Source organism: Balearica regulorum, chromosome 3, assembly GCF_011004875.1.
Source record: "Balearica regulorum gibbericeps isolate bBalReg1 chromosome 3, bBalReg1.pri, whole genome shotgun sequence".
NCBI lineage: Eukaryota > Metazoa > Chordata > Aves > Gruiformes > Gruidae > Balearica > Balearica regulorum.
In genome coordinates this window covers 90,994,004-91,015,206 of record NC_046186.1, presented here as the reverse complement: position 1 = coordinate 91,015,206, position 21,203 = coordinate 90,994,004, and the positions used below count along the sequence as shown (strand labels likewise).

The following is a 21,203-nucleotide window of genomic DNA, read 5'->3' as shown; positions in this document are numbered from 1 at the left end:
AAACAAATGAGGCCTCTAATAGCACACCAGCATTAGTGACTTTCAAAACGATGAGCTTACTGTTCTGGACAAATACCGAGGCCAAAGTTACTGAGTGCCAATGCTTAGGCTATAGGTTTCAATAAAGCCTGTAAATGACTTAAGCCTCAGGACAAATCCACATACAAAAGACACAAAATCTTCAGAAAAGTACCAGGTGTATTTTTTTTTATCTTTATGCCATTTACATTTATTTTTTACTTATTTTAATGTTACTTATTTGAAATATGATTTTATAGTTATTACATTATCCTTATCAAGCAAGCGTACCCTCTTGAATGTTTGTTTTCAAAGAAAAAGCTGTTTCACCTGTCAGTTATGCAGAACTTCCCCTAAAGTCTCTAGAAGAAGCTAGATTTACAAGCTTCCTTGTGAAGGATGGATTTAAAAGCAGACCACTCATTTTCTGTTGCAAAAGCAAGAATACTGATATTATCCATCAATTCACCATGACAGCACTACATTTAAAATTAGTTCAAATACAGGCTAGATCATTTGGTGTTTTGGGAAAGAACATCCCCATTTCCATACATGCATCCTGCCCCCTTTTTGGTATGCTTGCAGTGCAGCGTCATAGTCTCTCTCTCACTCTGCACTCTCAAATGCCAAACAAATCTGGCTGACTTTAGCTTTAACCTGTGTCTTTATACAACTCTGGAACAGGAGAGGAAGTCATAGTCTCTCTCCCAAAGAGATCTGCATTGAACGTTCCCCCCTCCCTATCAGATGACTCATCATTTTTGTCACAGTTCAATATAGCTGTATACATCTGCCCTAAACCAGTAGACACGTCTCATGCAATCCTATGTGTGGAGATTCAGGCACGGAGGACAACTGCATCTTGTATAGATGCAAGTCCCCTGTTTGTAGCTAGTTAGTTAGCTTTGATGCTATCACTGGTGAACAGTAGTTATAAAACACTTCACGCAGGGTACAAAACCCACAGAGGAACTGCATATATTTCAAAATAGTAAGCCTGCATTAAGTTCCAAGCTGTTGTGGTTACACTGCTTTTATAGTTCCCAAATCAGCTTGCTCTGGGGGAAGGCACAACTGCAGTCAATGCTGAAAAATAGATCCAATGACTTTGTGCATCAGCTTTGTTTTCTGTTTTTCAATAAAGGAGGGAGTAAGGACAAGAATGGAGAAAGAAATAAAAAGTAGAAAAACGATCATTGTTAAGTTAGAGTTTAATTACAACATAGGAGGAACAGACAACTGCCTTAACAGATAAGGGAGAGTCTGGTTTGTAGTACCTGGCATATGCATTGGACAACGAGAGTCAAAAAAAAAATAAAAATCTGTCTACCAGTACTGAGCTATTTCAGAACATGTTTGTTAGCTCACCCTGGGATACCTATCTCCAGATTTGCAATAATATTGATCATGTACAGCTGTAAGGCTTCATCTATTCAATTAGCAATAGGCAGGAATAGTGTGTCCTCCATGCCTTGCATCTGATCTGATTACATGTGGAACTTAATTATTTTAATTGTTTAGTTCGTTGAAGTCCAGATTATAATGCTTTTACCTTCCAGGACAAAGCTTAGGCAGAAAGATGTGAATGTCATGTCCTGGAATTTGTTGATAAGATTCAATGGGAAACATTTGGAAAAAATGGGAGGCTTAGTATTTTTGGCTGCTTTTAGAAAACGCATTGACATGAGAAGTGGGACAGCTTAGGTACTGAATATAATTCTCAAATGAGCACAAAGGTTTGTACTTTAAAAGTACTACCTGAGAAAATATGATAAACTTTAGCACAGAAAGAATGGTTTCATTCTTTTCCCCACACCATCTAATAGTGCTGATCCAAACTGGCAAATACAACAGTGCAGTAGAAAACTTCTAGGCAGAAATCATTACCTGGAAAATTATTCTGTATTTTTGCCAGTGGTATAAAAACACTTCAGTTATTTCTGAATAACTCTTGGCAGACTGGATCTCTGATTTTTATTTTCCCAACAAAACCCATAATTGCATAGTGGAAGAAAAACAGAGGGAGCCAAGCACCACCATGTTAATTATTTTGAAGTGTGCTAATAAGTTCAGTGTATCCCCAGAATCACTTGTGTCGTGTAACATCTTCTGTCAAATCTGTCATCTGCTTAAGCCAAAGGAAATACATTCTGGAAATGTGTGTGTCTTGAGACTGAAATCCTAACTATCACCAGGAGGTCACTCTTGTGATTGCTTTCTGAAGTAATAAGGTTTATTTCTACATTTCTGGAGACCTTGTGATCTCGCGTAGAATTCATTAAGGAAAGGTTTTATAAGACACCTGGCTTTTCTCCTCTTTTTACACCCTTTTTGGAACATGTGTTCTAATAATAAATGCACTTCATAATAGTTGAGAACTATTGGGATATTGGTGCAGAATCTCTACAGGATAGAAGAGGTCTGTCTTTCACTTATTACCCTCCTGAAGGAAGTGAGTTAAATCTCTCAGTTCACAAGTGCATCTCACAGATCCCAGTAACATTCTGTTAAAACTTTCAACTTCATGTGAAACAAATTTATTAGAGATTAATTTTTCTCCTCCTTCCTCCCCTCTCCCACTCCATACACAACTACAAGCAACTGTTACAATCTTATTTAGTGTACTCCTAGGGTACAAGAGAGGGTTAAAGAATAGGAACTCCTAGTAGAGTGATCTAACAGTTTAGCTGAAAAGACAATTGCTGTCACTCCCTTGGTCATACTAAAAGTCTCTCTATATTGCTCCAACCATGGTCTTGAGAGGCCTGATCAGAAAGACATATGATTTGAGAAGCAAAAGAAGCAGGGAAAACCTGTTAGCCTCAAACCTGTCTAGATCAGCCTAGTGGGAAGAAGACTGCTCCCCTGTCCTTTTTGAACTCTTCCCTCAAACACTGAATTTGTCCGATGTAGAACAACCACCAAATAAAGCAAAGGACAGGGAGCAAGTTGGCAAGGAGGTGACAGTTTAGTTTTGAAAATAAAAACGATATGTGTCTATGATAAATGACATAACTTTCTTGCATAACCATTTAAAGACCATAAGTGCAAAAATAATGAAACAGCAAAGGTGCATTCAGGCTCACAGAGCTCAAGACACCAGTTCTGTTAGATCTATACCAGCCTTTTCTTTCTACAGATGTACAAAACCTCTTTTCAGATTTGAAAGAATTGAACACCAACTAGCAAGTTTCTATAGTAAGAACAATTTAAACAACAAAGTATTTTCCTTTTTCATACACACAGAAAAACATTAGTTGCTGGAGAAAATGACACTCTGAAGTATTATTTAAGCGAAAATTGCAGGGCAGTTGACACAGAATTCCCAACCACATACATCTGCGTATGACTAAGGATATAAAACAAGATCTCATGTGACCTTTCAATCTTTGACATAATGATTAGCCTATAATATTGCTAGTCTGCTCCCAGCTCTCCCAAAGTCTTATTAAAAACACCATTTCAAGACACATTTCTCTCCCCCTAACAGGCAAATTCCTTTGCTGCCAAGAAAAGCAAGCAAGCGAGAACTGTATGAAATACCACGTATGTCATACTGCCTGTTAGAAAAACCAAGCGATTAGCTTACAGGCATGCTATCACCAGGTGCAGGGTGCAGCAGAAAATACAATCAAAAAAGGGGCACATAACAAGCTGATAAAAGCTGCAAGCGTTAGAGGTAGCCAGTGTAAGCGCACAGATCAAGCTGCAGGAAAGCAGCTGTAACGAGTCCCTGTAGGATAAAGCCGAGCAGGCTACTGGTGTACCAGGCACAGGGCAGCTTCACATCTTTCGCTGCCGGCATAATCCAGCAGTAACGATGCTCTCGCTTCTACCCCACAATCCTTTGTACAAAGTGTTTGTACAAAGCATTTTCATTCATTTTGCTTCATTCTTAAAAATATTTTGAAAGCCACTGAAATGGAAGAGTATGCTTATTTTATATATCAAGAAACTACAGTGGGATGCTATCCTTTATGTGCTTTAAACTGGTTTGTTTGTTTTTCTTAATTCACCCCTCCCTTTTCTCTTTTTTCCTAGCTCCTAGACCACTCAAAATTCCTTTTTTCTCCCCTCATCCTATTACTTGAGCTCTGGCTGCACTTTCAGCAGTAATTTGTGGTTTAACAGCTTATTCCAACACATTTTCCACTATTAATAGTTTCTGAATTACTTTCTTACAATAGAAGGTAGGTGAAGATCCCAAAACTGATGTAGAAATGTCAGGTTTCTGGTTATGTGGAGGGGGATTTACTAAAAAGCTAACCCGCATCTTCTCCTGTTTTTTCCCTCCCCCACTTTCCTTTCCACCCTAGCACTTCTCACTCTTCCTCACCTACACCCATATGGAAAAACCCCAAACACCCAGCCTTAAAAAAATCATGCTGTATCCAGAGACACATTTTGGTTGGCAATACCTTGATCCGGACTTCAATATATGTTATACTGGTCATGATTAAATATTCTAGTGGAATGTAAAATAACTGTTTTAGCTCTCAAATACTGTTTCCTTTTCTTAGAAAAATGGTTGAAAAAAGTACTGGCTTTAAAAATCTTTAACCTTATTTTTCTGGATCCAAACATCATTTAGGCAAAAACTGGACAGAGACAACCAGTCGCATCCAGAAAAAGTTAAGAAAAAAAATCTCTCCTCCTCACTTCCAGTTAGCTACTAGCTGAAGTATGTTCCAGAGTACCCAGAATGATCATTTTAAAACCTGTTCCAAAGACTACATTATCTGTAGTTCAGATTTTCAAAGTAATCAGAAAAAGGTTTTGAAAATTATCATTCTCCAATTGTTTTTGAAGCTTTCCAATTAGAAAAAATACTTACAAAATCATTTCATAAAAACTGTTTAATGTAAAGTAGGAATATATTTAATACTTGGACCGTGACAGCTAAATTCAACCAATATACCCTCATTTCAAAAATAGCCGCAATTATTTTCAAGTAATTAGAATAAGTTAAACAAACATAACCAAGCCCACAAAAAAAGGTAGCCAAAAAATGCTTTCTCTGACAAACCAACAACGCAGCCTAGCTTGCTGTAAAGCTGAAAAGCAGCATAAGGCTGCGCAGTGATATTAATCTAAAAAGGTGCTTATCAGCTGGTTAGAAGGATCAGACCCAGCATAGCAGCAGGCAAGGGTGGAAATAGGGAAAGGAAGGAGAGTTACAGTAGAAGAGGACAGGAGAGTTCCAGCATCAGTAAGTCAGAGCCTATAATGGGTCATACACTCTTCTGACAACCCTAAAGTAAGTAACTTAGAGGATTTAATTTACAACTTCTTATTCAAGCTGTCTCACAAGAATTTTTATAATTACTTAAAAAAATTGATATTGCAAACAAAAGGAGGGAATCTAATCATATTTACACCCACCTCCTCCCTTAATCTTCAGTATCTAATCTTTCTATAGCAATCTGAACTAGTAAATTTGAAATTGTGAAACAAACAAACCCCACAAAAACCATTTGTATGAAAATTCTATGGCCTCTAAAGCCATTTTCTACTGATAAAGAGCTGCAGAACTTGCTAGCTCCTTGGCATCTCCATGAAGATGATATATCAAAACCTCTTGTGTCATGTATGAAACTATCATTCACCCTATGTTTTCTGATTCCTTCTTAGAACTGTTAGAAACCATATTAAAAAATTCTCATCTGATGGAACTCAGGAATGAAAACCTTAAATGGAAAGTTATTCAAGTTATTTGATTAATTCAGCACACATCAATCCTTAAACAACTTTGAACTATTTTTGGAAACTGAGCTTGATACCATATCAAATCAACACAAATATGTAATTATATTCAAATGTCTAGAAAACTTAATGAAAGAAGACATAAACATACTAAGATGAAAGATAATATTTAAAACCACAGATTCTGTGTCTACTGTGAGGTCACCTCCCAAAATCTCGCAGTGCATACTAATCAAATCCTTCACATTACTGCAGTCGCAGCACATGATGAAGTCAGATAAATGTACTTGCAATGATAAACCCTTCATGAAGATTTCCATCATGGGACAGTCAAACTGTATAGTATAACAATTTCCAGTACTCAGGTTTAATCAAGCTAGACAAAAATGTTGGAGCCACTCCAACTGTTTTATGGCTTAGGGCATCAAGGATCCTGAGATCACTTCGCAAATGCCGTCAGATGCTACATCTCCCAGACTTGGAATCCTGACTTCCTTGACACTCTCCTGACCCCAGGAAACGCCACTATGCCAACTCTATGTCCTCCTCAGCAAAACAAAAATGCAGCAGCACATCCAAGCTGCACTCCTTCAAAGATCCATGCATCAATAATGATTGTAAATGAAACATCAGCTTTTCAGGATTTAATTACACAGCATCATAACAGTAAGTTTTATACATGCCTGGCTGTTTTAGTCAGCAGGATTGTTGCCTGATGGACATACAGAAATGCCTGCTATTCATGTGTGACAAGAAGACTTAACAGCATAAAGATGACTCTAGTATGAAAGGAAAAAAATATCTTTATATAGCCTATAGCCTACAGACCTTCTTTGGAAAAAATATTTTCTAAATAAATCCTATTAGCTGATATTTCAGAATTTTAAAATTTCTTTTTTGTATTTGACAACTGATCTCTGTTTGGAGCAAGATTATTTAATCACTGCCTCAAACAAAAATACTAATCAGTAAATACCACATCAAAAATGGTAAATCAAAAGTGCTGCTTTATTCAGAAATGTGTTTTCTGGTTATCAGAACAGCAATGACTATTTACAATTTTCAGTGTTTTCTACTGATGATTTACTGGAGTAAAAAACTATTACAAATATGATAGCAGCAGCAGCTTTACATTCATGAACTTCTACATAAAAAGCTCATCAGATCAGAAGTCAGAAACTAGAGGTAAGAAAACAGATTTTAATTTCAATCTTCAAAAACTTGTCATGTTTTTGAAAGAAAGTGACCATTTATTACTTGTACATTGAAGAGTTTATCTCAAGACTGGCAGACATAAAAGGATTTGTGGTTTATGCATCTAAGTTAGAGACATAATTAGAAAATTATCTCTGTATAGTTTGCAGAGAGGAACTGCAGAAGCTCCTAATTCCTGCCTGTTTCCATTTGATATATAAAGGACTCCTATTTATAACAAGGCAGCTCAGACTTCTTACCTGAGTCTGCTTCATTGCCCGTTCCACTCTGCGAGTACTTCCTTTCTCAAGCTTGGTCCGAAGGAGTAAGGCTGACGTCTGAATGGCCCAGAACTTTGGCTGAGAGAGCAAGCACTGCAGAGAAAAAGAACGTTTTTTCCTTAATTCATTGTAAAAGACACTGAAGATAGTAAAATTTTAAACAGTGTTCTCAAGCATGAATGCTGTTTCCTATTCTGAAAGTCAAATACATGGTTGTAGCACTTATCTGATGAATTGAAGGCTGTACAGATTACCTTAATCTGTTTTCAATATAAAGGTGGCCATCAGAACTATCTTCTCCTTCTCAGCTACTGCAGCACTGTGTGTACGTGTACCCATATGGTGCATACAGCAAACTGCACAAATTAAAATGGCTACTCAGAATGAGAGGAAAATAAAGAATTGATACTGAGCAGTCTGGCTCAGCCTTCTCCACACCTGCAAACTGGATAGTTGTAGACAGCAGCAGGGATCCTGCTTCTTAAGGCTGAACAAAACCAGTTATCTCTTTGCCTTTCTTCATATGCAAGGTGCTCCGATGCCTGCATTAACAGTACCTCCACATTAAATAGGCTCAAATTGCTAAGAATCTGAAGAATATTAATTAATTTAGAATTTGCCATGACTTGAGAATAACAGCAAGAATTTTTGATGTGTAGTAGACCTAGAAGGAATACAGAATAATCTAGGTAAAAAGCTTTCCTAAAGATATGGTAGGTCATCACTTGGAACACCCTGCCCTGATGCCAGGAATTTGGTGCCAGTGTTCAACCACTGATTTTTATGAAACAGGAGATATGTAGCCAATAAAACTTTGATATCCCTTAATGATGTACAGACTGCCTGGATTCTTTCCAGTATGGTTTCAGACACAGTATACGATTTTTCTGTTAGATGCTCACTTTGAAAAGGGAGACAGCAGGAAAACTTTCTTGCTAATTTTATTGACACTACAAATACAATCCAGCTTCTCTGAGAAAAAAAAATTGTCTATAGGTATTTGTAGACTGGAGAAAAAGCCCCAGTGGTTTTATGCTTTCCTGTTGAAGATCTCCCAAAGCATTATAAAGTATACTTCGCTGGTGGTTTGTGTGAAATGTCTGAAAAATTTCTGTCATATTGCAATCTATCTATTCTTCTTTTCCCTAGTGTTTTCATAGGAAAGGAAACAGAAAGAAACAAGCTAAAACAAATTCTCTCCGAGCAAAACTACAACGGGTAGAGAGGCGACAGCAAATGAAAGCATAAACGAAAGTAGTATGAGTGCATGTACAGCCACCGAACACTTCAACATCAGCTGATCCTCCCTCTTGTGCCCAACAATCTCTGCACTGATCCTTTCATGACTTCTACTCAGTATTACATTACTAAGTACCCAAAGGCTTCTATACCGTCCTCTATATGCTGAAGACCTGGAAGTATTAGGGAAATGCAACCGCAATGTTCTATATTCTGTATACTTTCAAATGCCCTTTTACAAATTAATCATGATGAGTACATCTCTGTCCTGTCTCATCACGGGAAGTTCAGTCTACTACCTATTTTTGTTTGGTCTTAAGACAAACCCTCCACTACAGGACACGAGCAAGACATTCCTGACAGAGGACCCTGGTTTCTGAATTTATTCTTCGGTAGCCATTCCAGGTGGCTGCTAGGGAAAAAAACCCTTAAGGATTGTTAGGCAAACACTGGAACAATGCTAGCTTAAAAACTGCTTTTGTGAGAGAGGTGACCCTTTCCCCCATTTTCTCTGCTATTGGTATTCTGTCATTTCATTTTTTGCTTAAAGGGAATTCTTTTTCTGCTTACATGGTGGTAGATATTAGTATTTCTTTTCCAAATGAACACAACATCTCTCAAAAGAATAATGAAAACTAAAGGGCTCGACTAATAATACTCCTAAAGATATTTTCAGGTCCCATCATAGCCCTTGTTCAGCAGTAGAGTACTTGTCCCATCACTCCGGTTCACCTTAGCAACTGGCAGAAGCAGGGCATAGCACCAAGCCTCTGTGCCCACATTTTCCAGCTCTGCAAGAGAACCAGCAGCTCAGGAAAGCCTCTCCTCTGCTTCTGTGTATACGTACCTCCAACACCTCTGCCTAGGCACTGATTTAAGCAATCATGCTGTATGAGCTGTGTATAAAGTCATATGGGGAAGGAGAAGCAGCAAAGAGAAACAGGGTGGAAGAGAGGCAGAGATAATTACGTTTCCCTTCTCGGCAAGAGCAATGACAGTCTCATCTTGAATAACAACCCTGCTTTTTAAAGGTATTCATAAAACAAAATGTAAGGTATACCTGCTGTACAATTATATAAGAAAAATTTAGATTCTCCAAGAGTGTTCTTGATACAAAAAACCACTGCAGCTGCATAGGACAATGAGAAGCAGGCCTATTTTTCAGTTAAGAAACACTTGTACTTTTATACTTGTACTGAGCTCAGTACTGTGCCAGAATTCAAATGCCTATCTTTTCATTGCCTAATTGTAATGTTTGAAGTACTACTGATACAAAAAATACATGTATAAAGGGCACAAATGTTTATACTTAAGGGATGTAAAGAGTAATTTCAGAACATGTATCCATAATTATTGAGCTAGCTTTAATCTTCTACCCAAAATCTCAACATATTCCAGATAATAATTTTCTTGTAAAATTCAAAGCTTTATATTTTCACATGAAGCTAAATCTAGACTCTATTAATTAGACTATAGGTTAAAATAAAATCAGAAAAAACTAAATCAAGATTATGCAAGTTTTGTCTACATATTTGAAAGTTTATTGTACTGTACCAAAGGCAGCTAAGAAAAGTAACAAAATAATTCTAAACAAAAACACTATTGAGAATCTTCACAAGTCATCTTTGCTCTTATTTTAGGGAAAGAACAATAAAATAAAGAAAAAGAAAACCAGGAAAATTAGATGGGGTGAGAAGAAAGGAAAGAAAATAAGGTTATGCAACATTTTTTTGCACTGAACGGAATGTTTTCACATGGGAAAACTAATTTCTCTGGTTCTTCCCCACATTTTTTCCTATAAACAAGAACCCTTTATATCATCCTCTCCTATCATATCGAAGTATAAAAAGGTGATCACTGAAATATTACACAAACGAGAATATTTCATTCAATGTATCATCCTTCTATGGCATTGGAATGAAACAACATGATCCTCAAAGTCTTAATAACAAAGCAGTATGTTATTCTACAATACCTTTGTACTATCCTCATTACTACGCAAGAACAAAATGGTAAGTAATAGCTGAATTGTGAGACAAGTGCACGCTACTAACAACACCCAGATCGAACCCAGCCATATGAGTTCTGCAAAACACAGGCTAACTCTCAGGTACCACTAACAAATGATTCAGCCTCATCATTACTCAGAATTTAACCTAGATGTGATGCAGTCCTGGATCATTCTAGTAACTTTCTTTTAGAGAAACAGAGAAAGAACAGTTGCACAATTTGCAATGTCCATACAAAATTCAGAACAAGCTAGCAAGAATCTTCATGGAAGCTTGTGCCATTGGTATTTCATACATAATCATACATGCAAATATATCTGTATATTATTCATGAAGTTACAATTTTGGTTTTAAGGAAACTACACATAGAAAAAGCAGCCTGCAGCTTAAAATCAAGAATGTAATGTATTCAAGATATAACATAAAAGTTAACCAAAGAACCCTGGGAAAGCTGGGACACACAGCGGAGCATTACACAATATTTTAAGATGTCCAACCAACAACCCAAACCAAACCAAAGGGAAGAGCTTACAAGGGCTTATTAGACATGCTAGACAAGCTGGAACAGGTAAAGATGACCCTTGTTAATTGCAGTTCTAAATAATTCGAATATTTTCTGATTTGTCCTTATTATAAATCTATGCTTTAAGTAAGCCCATTCTTTTATTCTTGTACCTTGCTCACTGATACTCTCAGTAGTCTAGCAAACAGCAACGATTGCTATGATGGAGCTATCATTTGAAAGTAGAGTTTCAAATTCTGAGCACTTTTAATTGCAACCAGTTGTGGCATTCCCAAGAGTTTGCACATCAGTGTATCGTTGAACCAAAAATATTCTGCTTATTGGTCAAATTGCCAGGATGTGGTGAAATGACTTACTTGAAGGCACAGGAATGAGGCACCCTGAGGATTGCTCTGTTCCTCCATCATCCACTCCAAAGAAATGACCTTTAGTTTAGATTCACTCAGGTATTTGCTAACATATTTTAAGTTACAAACAACAGAAAACACTGGAAGGGATTTAGAAAAAATTTAAAAAAAAATAATCCCATTCTAGTTTCTTTTAATTACCAATTTCAGTTAACATTTCAGCAGCTTTTTTGTTTGATTTTCCAAAAGGCACATATAACTAAGACTTCCAAATTACTTATGTGGACTAATTCATGTCTATTTATCATTAGTCTTGCTTCATATAACTAAGTATATTGTTATATGATGACTTACATGAATTCATGCAGATAATAGATAATGAGCATGTAACCCTTATTTCTTCAGTGTAACCAAAGGCAAAATGACAACCTTCTAACTCATTGTATGCTTCTCTGCAAGATGAGAAAGCACTGTGGCTTCTTTTCAACATCCTATATTATGCACAGGAGTCAGATGAATACGTCAAAAAAACCCAGACTAGTTGGAGGCATATGACTGAGGCATGAACCCGCAAAATTCTTGCTTCTTGCAGTTGCTTTGCAGACATATCTGTTAATCTCTGGTGAAGGACACTAACATTGAAAGCTACCTTACGAGTGCTTAATTTGTTTTTAAGCATACACCAAAGGAATCTTTGACATAAGAAGTTCTATGGAATTCAATCCTAAGAAACAAGAGAAGAAAATTTGTATGTGATTAGGGAGAATTTGATTTTGTTTTCCACGGTCTCATCCAAATAATCTGATGTTTAAATTTCTGTGTAACTAAAGCAAGTTTTTTTTTTAAAAAACAAACAAACAAACAAAAAAACCCTCACCAAAAACCAAATTCAAATGACATTTGTTTAATTTTCTTTTTTTTTTTGGAAGTTTCTCCTAGTACTGACCTGGTGACAAAAAAAGTTAAAAAGAAATAGAATTAAAAAAAATTGGTTTATGGAAAAACCTGAAAGATGCCACATTATTGTGGAAAAGTTTCTTTAAATTTAATCTATATATTTTCAACAGAATAGTGTTTTATAAAAGATACTCCTTGCAATTCTGAAAAAAAATATGCACAGAAAATGCATAACTACTTCCCGGGAAGTAGTTAGATGAACTTTAGAAAACTTTTTCTAATTTCTTTCTAAGAAAGATTAAGGCAAGCCAAGGTCCACAGAGAAGCAAAAAGAATACAAGTTTTGAGAAATACCCTTAGAATATCAACTCCTCTATTAACCGAGCTCGAATGCAGATTGTTTCCAGGAGTACTGGCAGCTTCTGGTTGAAATAGCATTTGTAACTTTAAACAGTAATTCTGTTAGAACTCTGTAAGGTAAAATAAAGTACGTTTGTGACTAAGTGGTTTCCAATAGCAGTGCATTTTTTTATGTGATACTGAAAAGCATAAATATCAAGAGGACAAAAAGAAATACTAGATTTCTAGTTAGAGCCATGGCATGGCAACAAAACAAGCCAGTCAATTTGACTGCTTTTTGCTTTTCTGCTTAGTGTATCAACATGTTAAAATTTCCTGTTTGCTGAAACAGAGCACATAGCTTCTCTGTTCAAAAGCAGCATACATACCACTTCTGCTGTACATGCCTATCCCAAAGATTGTAAAATAAATAAGAATCAAAAGAAGATCTGATTAGATATCATCACCAGCAAACACATAATGCTGAGGTTTCACAGACCTTAAATTCCTGCTGGTGGTGTTTTTATTGTTATCACAACACTCAACAGTTTACCAATCCTTCAGTAATCAGAAATTAAGAGGAAACCACAATAACTATGCACCTACAGAAAGCCTCAAAATATAATAAATACACAACTAACATACATTACTGTTTTCTAAATAGGCAAAAGGTAAGCTACATATTTAACCGGACAAGAAGTATTTGATGTTTATGCTGATTTAAATATAGAATCATAGAATCTTGAGGTTGAAAAAGACCTCCAAGATCATCAAGTCCAACTGTCAACCCAACACCACCATGTCTACTAAACCATGTCCCGAAGTGCCATGTCTACGTGTTTTTTGAACACCTCCAGGGATGGTGACTCCACCACCTCCCTAGGCCTGTTCCAATGCCTGAGCACTCTTTCGGCAAAGAAATTTTTCCTAATATCTAATCTAAATCTCCCCTGACACAACTTGAGGCCATTTCCTCTTGTCCTTTCACTAGTTACTTAGGAGAAGAGACCAACACCCACCTGGCTACAACCTCCTTTGAGGTAGTTGCAGAGACCAATAAGGTCTCCCCGCAGCCTCCTCTTCTCCAGGCTAAACAACCCCAGTTCCCTCAGCCGCTCCTCATAAGACTTGTGCTCCAGTCCCTTTATTAGCTTTGTTGCCCTTCTCTGGACATGCTCCAGCACCTCAATGTCTTTCTTGTAGTGAGGGGTTAAAAACTGAACATGGTACTCGAGGTGCAGCATGACCACTGTCGAGTACAGGCGGATGATCACTTCCCTACTCCCGCTGGCCACACTATTGCTGATACAAGCCAGGATGCTGCTGGCCTTCTTGGCCACCTGGGCACACCGCCGGCTCATGTTCAGCTGGTTGTCAAACAACACCCCCAGGTCCTTTTCTGCCAGGCAGCTTTCCAGCCACTCTTCCCCAAGCCTGTAGCGTTGCATGGGGTTGTTGTGACTGAAGTGCAGGACCCGGCACTGGAGCCTTGTAATATGTCAAATATTATATGTCAATATATATGTCAAAGGATTGTTTTTAAGTGAATATAAATACCTTAATGCCAAAAAGTTGTTTAGCAACCACCTAAAGGAACTGCTATCTCAATTTACCAATATTTAAATTTAAAGTTTGTATTTCATAATTATCACAGTATGCATGTTCTGTATTCTCAGAGATAAAGTTGCCAATAAAATTAAAAACACTTAGAATTACAGAGCATTGAATAATGATTGGAATAAACAGGTTTTTGCCTTTGATCCACCATTGTCCTCAGTTCAATGCTACCCCAAGATTTTTCCTGGTTTTACTTCCCATCATATTATTACACACAAAACCTATCATTACATATCATTCGTACTGTTTATATACAATGATATATACTTACTGTATGCAAATCTCTGCATGTATTATTATATAATTGTGTTAAAATTGAACCCTTAAACTACAATGCATATCTGTAAATCCCCATCTAATTCATCCCAGATAAAGACTAAACACTATCTTTTTAGAGAGGTTATGTTTTTTTCATACTAACAAGGGAGCTCGTCCAGTCTCTTCATAAACCATCAGTTTATTGTAATTAAATGATCTGAAGTTCAGATGGCAACAACTCCTGTTCTTATATACTTATATAGATATACTATATACAATACTTTCTATTTCTCTAAGAGTATCACCTTAATGCATGATGACTTGACTTTAGGTTCAAAATTGAAACATAACCTGACATAAAAAATAAAAATTTCTCTTGGACAGTGAATTGGAAAAGGTGGCAACAAAACACAACACTCCAAATTCAAGCCTACAGACTTCACTGCTTGTACATAAGAAGTTATACTAATGGATTGTGCAGTACAATTCTTGATTTATATAAAACATCATGACTACATGATAGTTCTGAACAAACAACAGTGGTTAACTTGGGAACAAACAAACAGGATGCTGAAGCAAATGATTTCAAATCATCTTCTCACGCAGCTTCTGTCATCTATAACCACTGGCACTGCAGACAACATTCCCAAATAATAATTTTGGAATTTACACCACTAATGAGGGATGTAATTTGAGTGCCAATAAATTCCTCACCTCCCCAAGTATTATCCACAAGAAATATTTGATATTTGATTGCATGTGTCAATAGTTGGATAAGACCTACTAATCTGAAAAAACAAATTGGGGGCATCTGTTAAAGACAGCAAACCTTCAGATAAATAAACCGTTAATCTCTAGAAACATTAGGATTGTTTTAGGTGCAAGCAATTAGAAAATGTAAGGCTGTATAATCTCCAGTCACCTTTTATTAGCTATGAACACCTTCCTATTTTTTAAGGCCCAAGAAGAAAAAAAATTACATTAGGATTTAATTTCAGATGATTCTTGTTACAACTTGACAAATTCTAATCCTCTTTCGCATATTTATGTCCTTAGAGAGCAACATGAACATGATAAGCAACACAAACAAGGTAAATAGTATTTTCATACCTTGAGAATGCAAGGCTTCCATCAGTTTTATGACAGTGGATATATTTTGTGGCTAGCAGGTAGAATGGCAGAGAAGAAAAGACAGTCTGCAATTTATTCAGTAAATTTAATTCCTAGCATGGAATAGCCAATAGATTTAGTAGATTGCTCTTTTTAGTGTTTTTGTTTTTTTTTTTAAAGATCTAAACAGAGGGAATACTCACATTAGTGTGTAGTCTACTCCACACACACTTCTCCTCAAGGTCAAAAGAATTGCTCAGACATCAAACAAACATCAAAGGCCCTGTTGATATGTTTTAACAATTATCAAAACCTGTGCTGTATATGGCTGGATGGATCTGTTTCATTTCACACTTGCACTAAACACTGAAATCTATCCTACACTTAAAGTCACTCTAAGGTTGATTTGGACTGGAAAATCAGAATATTACCAACTTGTCCTGCAAATTAAAGATGTATATACATCAACACAAAAGCAATTGTTTTCAAAATTTCTGTTTATTTTCTATTAAACAGACAGTAATTTTAGCTAGCAACTGACCACATCTTTTTCCATAGGGCTTTAACAACTATTTTTTTATTTTTTTTAAAAACCCAATTATATGCAAAATCTTTGGAGTTACAAACTACTAATTGATCAAAGCGTCTTAGGGCAAAACTATCGAGACAAGGACAATTTACATTTTCTTTGCAAACACCACAACTTGTATTATGCACTTAAAATGAATTATATTTCAGGCATTATTCCAAGTCCTGTGTTACTATTTCTTTCTCAGTGTTGCATGGGGAAAATGTTACTTGGTTAGGTCTTAAATATTTTCTTACCTAACAGTACCTAATATAAATTCTACATGACACCTTTAGAGTATTAAGCCAAGACCTTTGGACTGTAACAAGAAAACAAAAAATTATGCAATGCTTGAGCCTGTATGACATGCATTAGCAGAAGTTCCATGTTTTCCTTTATTAGGTCTTTCACTGATTTTAATGAGTTGTTACATAAAGATCGCACGTTATAGAGTCCAATCATATGATTGCTTGTGATTTTTTTTTTTAAGGTCTCTTCAAGTTATCATGATTTAAATGATACCTTCTTTTTAAACTAATTGTGTCTGACTGTCAGTTAGGTAAACCAGAGAGGCAGGCAGAAATCCTGAAAGTATTAAAATGACAGAGGAGAAGATTTACTTTCCTGCACTGGCTGAGACATCAGCATGTGCACAGCGCCCTTTTCCAGTACTGCTTTAATATTCCGTATATATTTCAGTAGGTTTAGACCACACATTCAGCATATTTTTTCCAAAGTCTAAAGCTATTCACTCAACTGTATGACAAGGGTTTATTTTGGTCTATAAAACTAATCCTGGAACCGTACAACTAAAATAGCTTTTCACCGCAACAGGTGTTAGTTGATCATGAGCAGAGCTGGGCTTAAAGCTCTTCGCCACAGCCGTTAGAAATATCTCTCGGTGTTAAAAAGTCAAAAGCAAGGCCAAAACATGATCAGTGATCTGCATCAAGGGACTAATTTAATTAGAACAGTATTTTTAAAATTCGCTTTGTCTAGTCTTGTCTGGTAGCCTCGGCACTCGAGTTGTAATATTACATCACTGTAAATACAGAGTACCTTTTGTTGAATTTGACTGCTAAAACAATACTATCTGATACTTTCACATTTTTTTATACTTCAATGTGTTTGAATGAGATTCTTTCACACATATAATTTCAGTCTTGGATAACTGAATGCATTTGAAATAAACCAGTAATTCTGAGAGTTTTAAAATTAAATATATGTACACACAGAATGGACAGTTCCTTTTTTCCCCATTTGCAGCTATGAAGAGTTGTTACAAGTTTCCTTTTTGTCCGTCCACACTTTATAAAGCAAAATGCATGCAAAGATGTTAAAAACCTCTTAGATAAACAGTTAATTATTTAGACTATACTAGACTGATTTAGAAATGAATGCTAGACTCAATATAGCAGCAATCACATTGCACTTACCTAAATGCAATTTAAAGTTCTTAAATATCTCACTTAATCTCAGTTTGCAAGTGACTGACTCTCTGGAATTTATCATATCTGGAATTTATCATATCTGGAATTTATCACATATGAAGGTACATTAAATACAATATAAGAGTTACTCAGTAGCTGGCTTATCAACTCAAAAGTTAGAAGGGAAGACTAGAATAAATTTTCTTCTCACAAGACTTACAAAATATTCCACTAGTGTATACAAGAAGGCTAATTATCATTTCACTTTAACTCTATTTTCCACAGGTTTTTTTACCCCACTCAAACAGTGTTTGGTAGCAAATGGGTAGCTCTTGATAATATCCACCCAAAGGAATCCTCATATTCCATCCTGCTTATCACTCTAAATATATTTCCCCTACATGGCACTGGCTTTAAGCAGTAACTCTTACTCCTTCTGATATCTACCTTGCAAAGAACAGTTTCTGTGCAATTATTTATGCTAGGTCAGCTTGGAAATTGTGCCAGCTTTTGTGCCATTTCTGTAGCACCTAGAACTTCAAGGAATAAAAAAATCTGTCATGAAAGCTTGGAAGTTAGTCCCCCTGGGTCTTTTTACACAGGCAGCAATGACAGGAAGGTTCCCTAAAGAGACCATTTTGAATAAGCATCAACCTTAGGGGCTCCCCTGAGAAAGCCTCTTACTCTCCCTTGACTTTGTGAAGTAAACTAGGTTCCTGGCTTATGCACATCAGTTAGTTGCCCAGCTGAGATGCTTACTGCCAATGAATGCTCTAGACAGGTTCTCAATAATTTCATTGTACTTTCCAGTCTCAAATCTCATTTGGTTCCCTTGAGTTTGTGATGCGGCTGCAGACACCTCTGAAATGGTGGTTTCAGTCAGGTGGTGGAAAAGATATGCTCTAAACCAGACTTTTTCTATAGACCACAGATTTTAAAGTGAAAAAAAACCTAAGGTATACCTTGCATCCTGCTATAGTTTAACTCAAGGCAAGGACCAAATTGAGAAACATGTAAGTGTTTGCACAGATTTAATCAGTTTCAGTATTATACTAGTTGGTATGCTAGCAATTGAGGGAAAGGAATATGAATCAGTAGTCCCATTACTAAAGTGAACTGTCTCTTTAAAAAGAACAAACCACCCCATTGTGTACAACTCTTCTAAATTTCCTCTAAAGGCAATTAATCATATTTCTGTAGATGGCCAGCCAGCCAAAGAAGGCAAGAATAATTTGCATTAAAAGGACATTGCCTCTTTTCACTGAAGATATTGGAAAGGAATACTGCAAAAAGAATCATGAGTGAATTTTTTACAAAATAAATGTATCTGTTACTTTCAAAAGTTCAACTCTGCCAAAACACTGTGAAGACTATAATCTATTACCTGCTCAAAGATACTGTGTTACTACCCTCATCAGAAATATCAAGACACTTCAGTATCTTTCTGCAGCTAACTCTTCTACCTACCCTTAAAAGAAGGCATTCTTTGTTGAAAAAAAAACCAAACCCCAACACAGCTGCTTCTCAGCAACAGAGTAACATTACTCCATATTCACCAGCATCCTTTTCCTCTGTCCAGTCAATACCCAGACTGAGCATACTCAGCTGACAATATGGCTGGAAGTCCTGATGGGGAAAAAGGATGACTTTCCAAAAGAAAATATCCTCAGACTTCACAGCTTGCTTGTTCATCTTGTTTTCTCTAACAAAGGCAACATAGGTAGCATTCAGGTAAAATGAGGCTGCCTTACCTCTGGTCTTGGTTCTTGTAAGTATCATTAGTTAGGAGAACATCCAAATTCCCTTTCCATTCTCCATGATCGTCTCATTTGAAACCTGAAGTCATCCCTAGGCCAGCTCTCCTTTGCAGTGAATTTTATTTTGTTTTTGAAGGACAGGGAGAGAAAAGACACATACGAAAGTTCTACATCTGCTGCTTTTACTAACAGATATAAATATGTTGTTCTGTAAAAGGCTGCATCTTTCTTTTTCCCTCCTTCTGCTTCCATATACACTTCCTCACACGCAGAAAGAATACCAATCAAAACAACTCTCCCTCTCCCCAAGTACACTTTTCAGTAGTGTACAGGGAAATGGTTAAGCACTTGTTAGAACAATGTTCGTGTCCAAAGCTCAGTCCATATCTGTTTCTTCTTCCTGCTATATAGTCTTTACGTCTTCTGAATACACATCAAGAATTTCCTGAGCTTTCTCTTAAGTTGGATATTTCTATGGTTTTTCTTGGAAAAGCTTCTGTCTCACTCCATAACCTTGTGACTCAGAAACATGCAAATATTGTCTGTATTAAGAAACTGAAATTAAAGAGGGTCATTTAATGTGGACATAGGTATACTGGAATCTGATCTCTAGTTAGAAGTAGAAGAAACACAAGCACATAATGATTGTCTTTCCAGCTAGCTGTGAATGTAGCTCTGCAGATAAAACTGAAAAACACCCAGTGTCCCCTACATTATATACTTCACAGAGAAAAAGGTCAAAGAAAACGAGCACTAGAGAAACATTCCCTTGCAAGGGAAGCCTCGTGTGTTCCATAGAAAAAGCTATGTGAAAGGGTACAAAGATTCACGCTTATTGAAGAATTTTCAGTGGAAACAAAAGACTCAGAAAAAGCTTTGTTTGGATTTAAATACGCCAAGCTCAGAAAAGCAAGCTCACATTAGCTTGCATGGAACAAAAATAAAACAAAAAGTAGGGAGACACTTATAGTGAGCTATAAACGTGATTTTTTTGATTCCACATAATGCGGTCTTAGTTAACTTCCATGCACACAGGTACGTCACTTTCAGAGACCTATGGAAGGAACAAAAATCACAATCCAAAGTCATCTTAGACACATTGGAAAAATCAACTCAAATCAGGTTCTGCTAGGAAAATGTTTTAATGCTTTTTTCTCCATAGGATTTCCTACTTTCTAACAACAGCACAAAGGTATTATCTGAGTGTCAAATTATTTGTTCAGTTCTACTTATACATCCAAACTGCAGATCTATGCTGGATGTCCAAAAACTATTTAAATTTTCTTCCACATTAAAAGGCATCGATTGGCTGATATTTAGCAAGTTTCTAAGAGCTTAACGCTCTGCGATGATACTAAGTGTCATACATATTTCATCCTCTTGTAAGAGTTAAAAAAAAATAAATTTCATGCTGTTGCTTAAGCTGGTTTTTGGGTTGTTTTTTTCTTTTCCAGAGACTATATAAGTTCAGAAGTAAGTTTTCCTTGGAGGTTCTCTATTTTTTTAGAAGGAAGAAACTAAAGAAGAAAAGGAAATGTCATGAAGAAAGAAGATACTGTTGTATTTAAAGGAATCTACTTTCAATGACTAGCAAAGGGTAAACCACATAAGATATGGCTCCTATTTTCACTTCGAATGGAGTCCAGCCATATTACTGACACCCACTCTGTTGCGCCAAACATATCACTTATTCTGTGTTATGCTGAAAACAACTTCAGCCAGATTTGACTGTAGTAGCATTGTCTTTTTCAGGTCTGTGGTTTGGACTTACTCCTGAAACAGCATTAGTACAGACTTCCACACCACATCACAGTACTGCATTTATTTCCTAAGGCCCAATCTCAACAGCAATAAATCAGGTTTTTGGATTCAAAAGACTAGACTTTAACTCTTTGGTACCAATGATAAGGATT

The 21,203-nt window shown here is 36.4% G+C and overlaps 1 protein-coding gene across 1 annotated transcript in view; it reads right to left on the bottom strand.

The window, feature by feature from the left end:
* The window catches only part of TTC27 (tetratricopeptide repeat domain 27), a 123,549-nt gene that overhangs the window by 47,023 nt on the left and 55,323 nt on the right, over positions 1 to 21,203 (bottom strand). Inside the window, exon 10 of the mRNA XM_075748925.1 lies at positions 7,176 to 7,289. Coding sequence (XP_075605040.1) covers positions 7,176 to 7,289 — 114 coding nt within the window. The remainder of the gene's footprint in view (positions 1 to 7,175; positions 7,290 to 21,203) is intronic.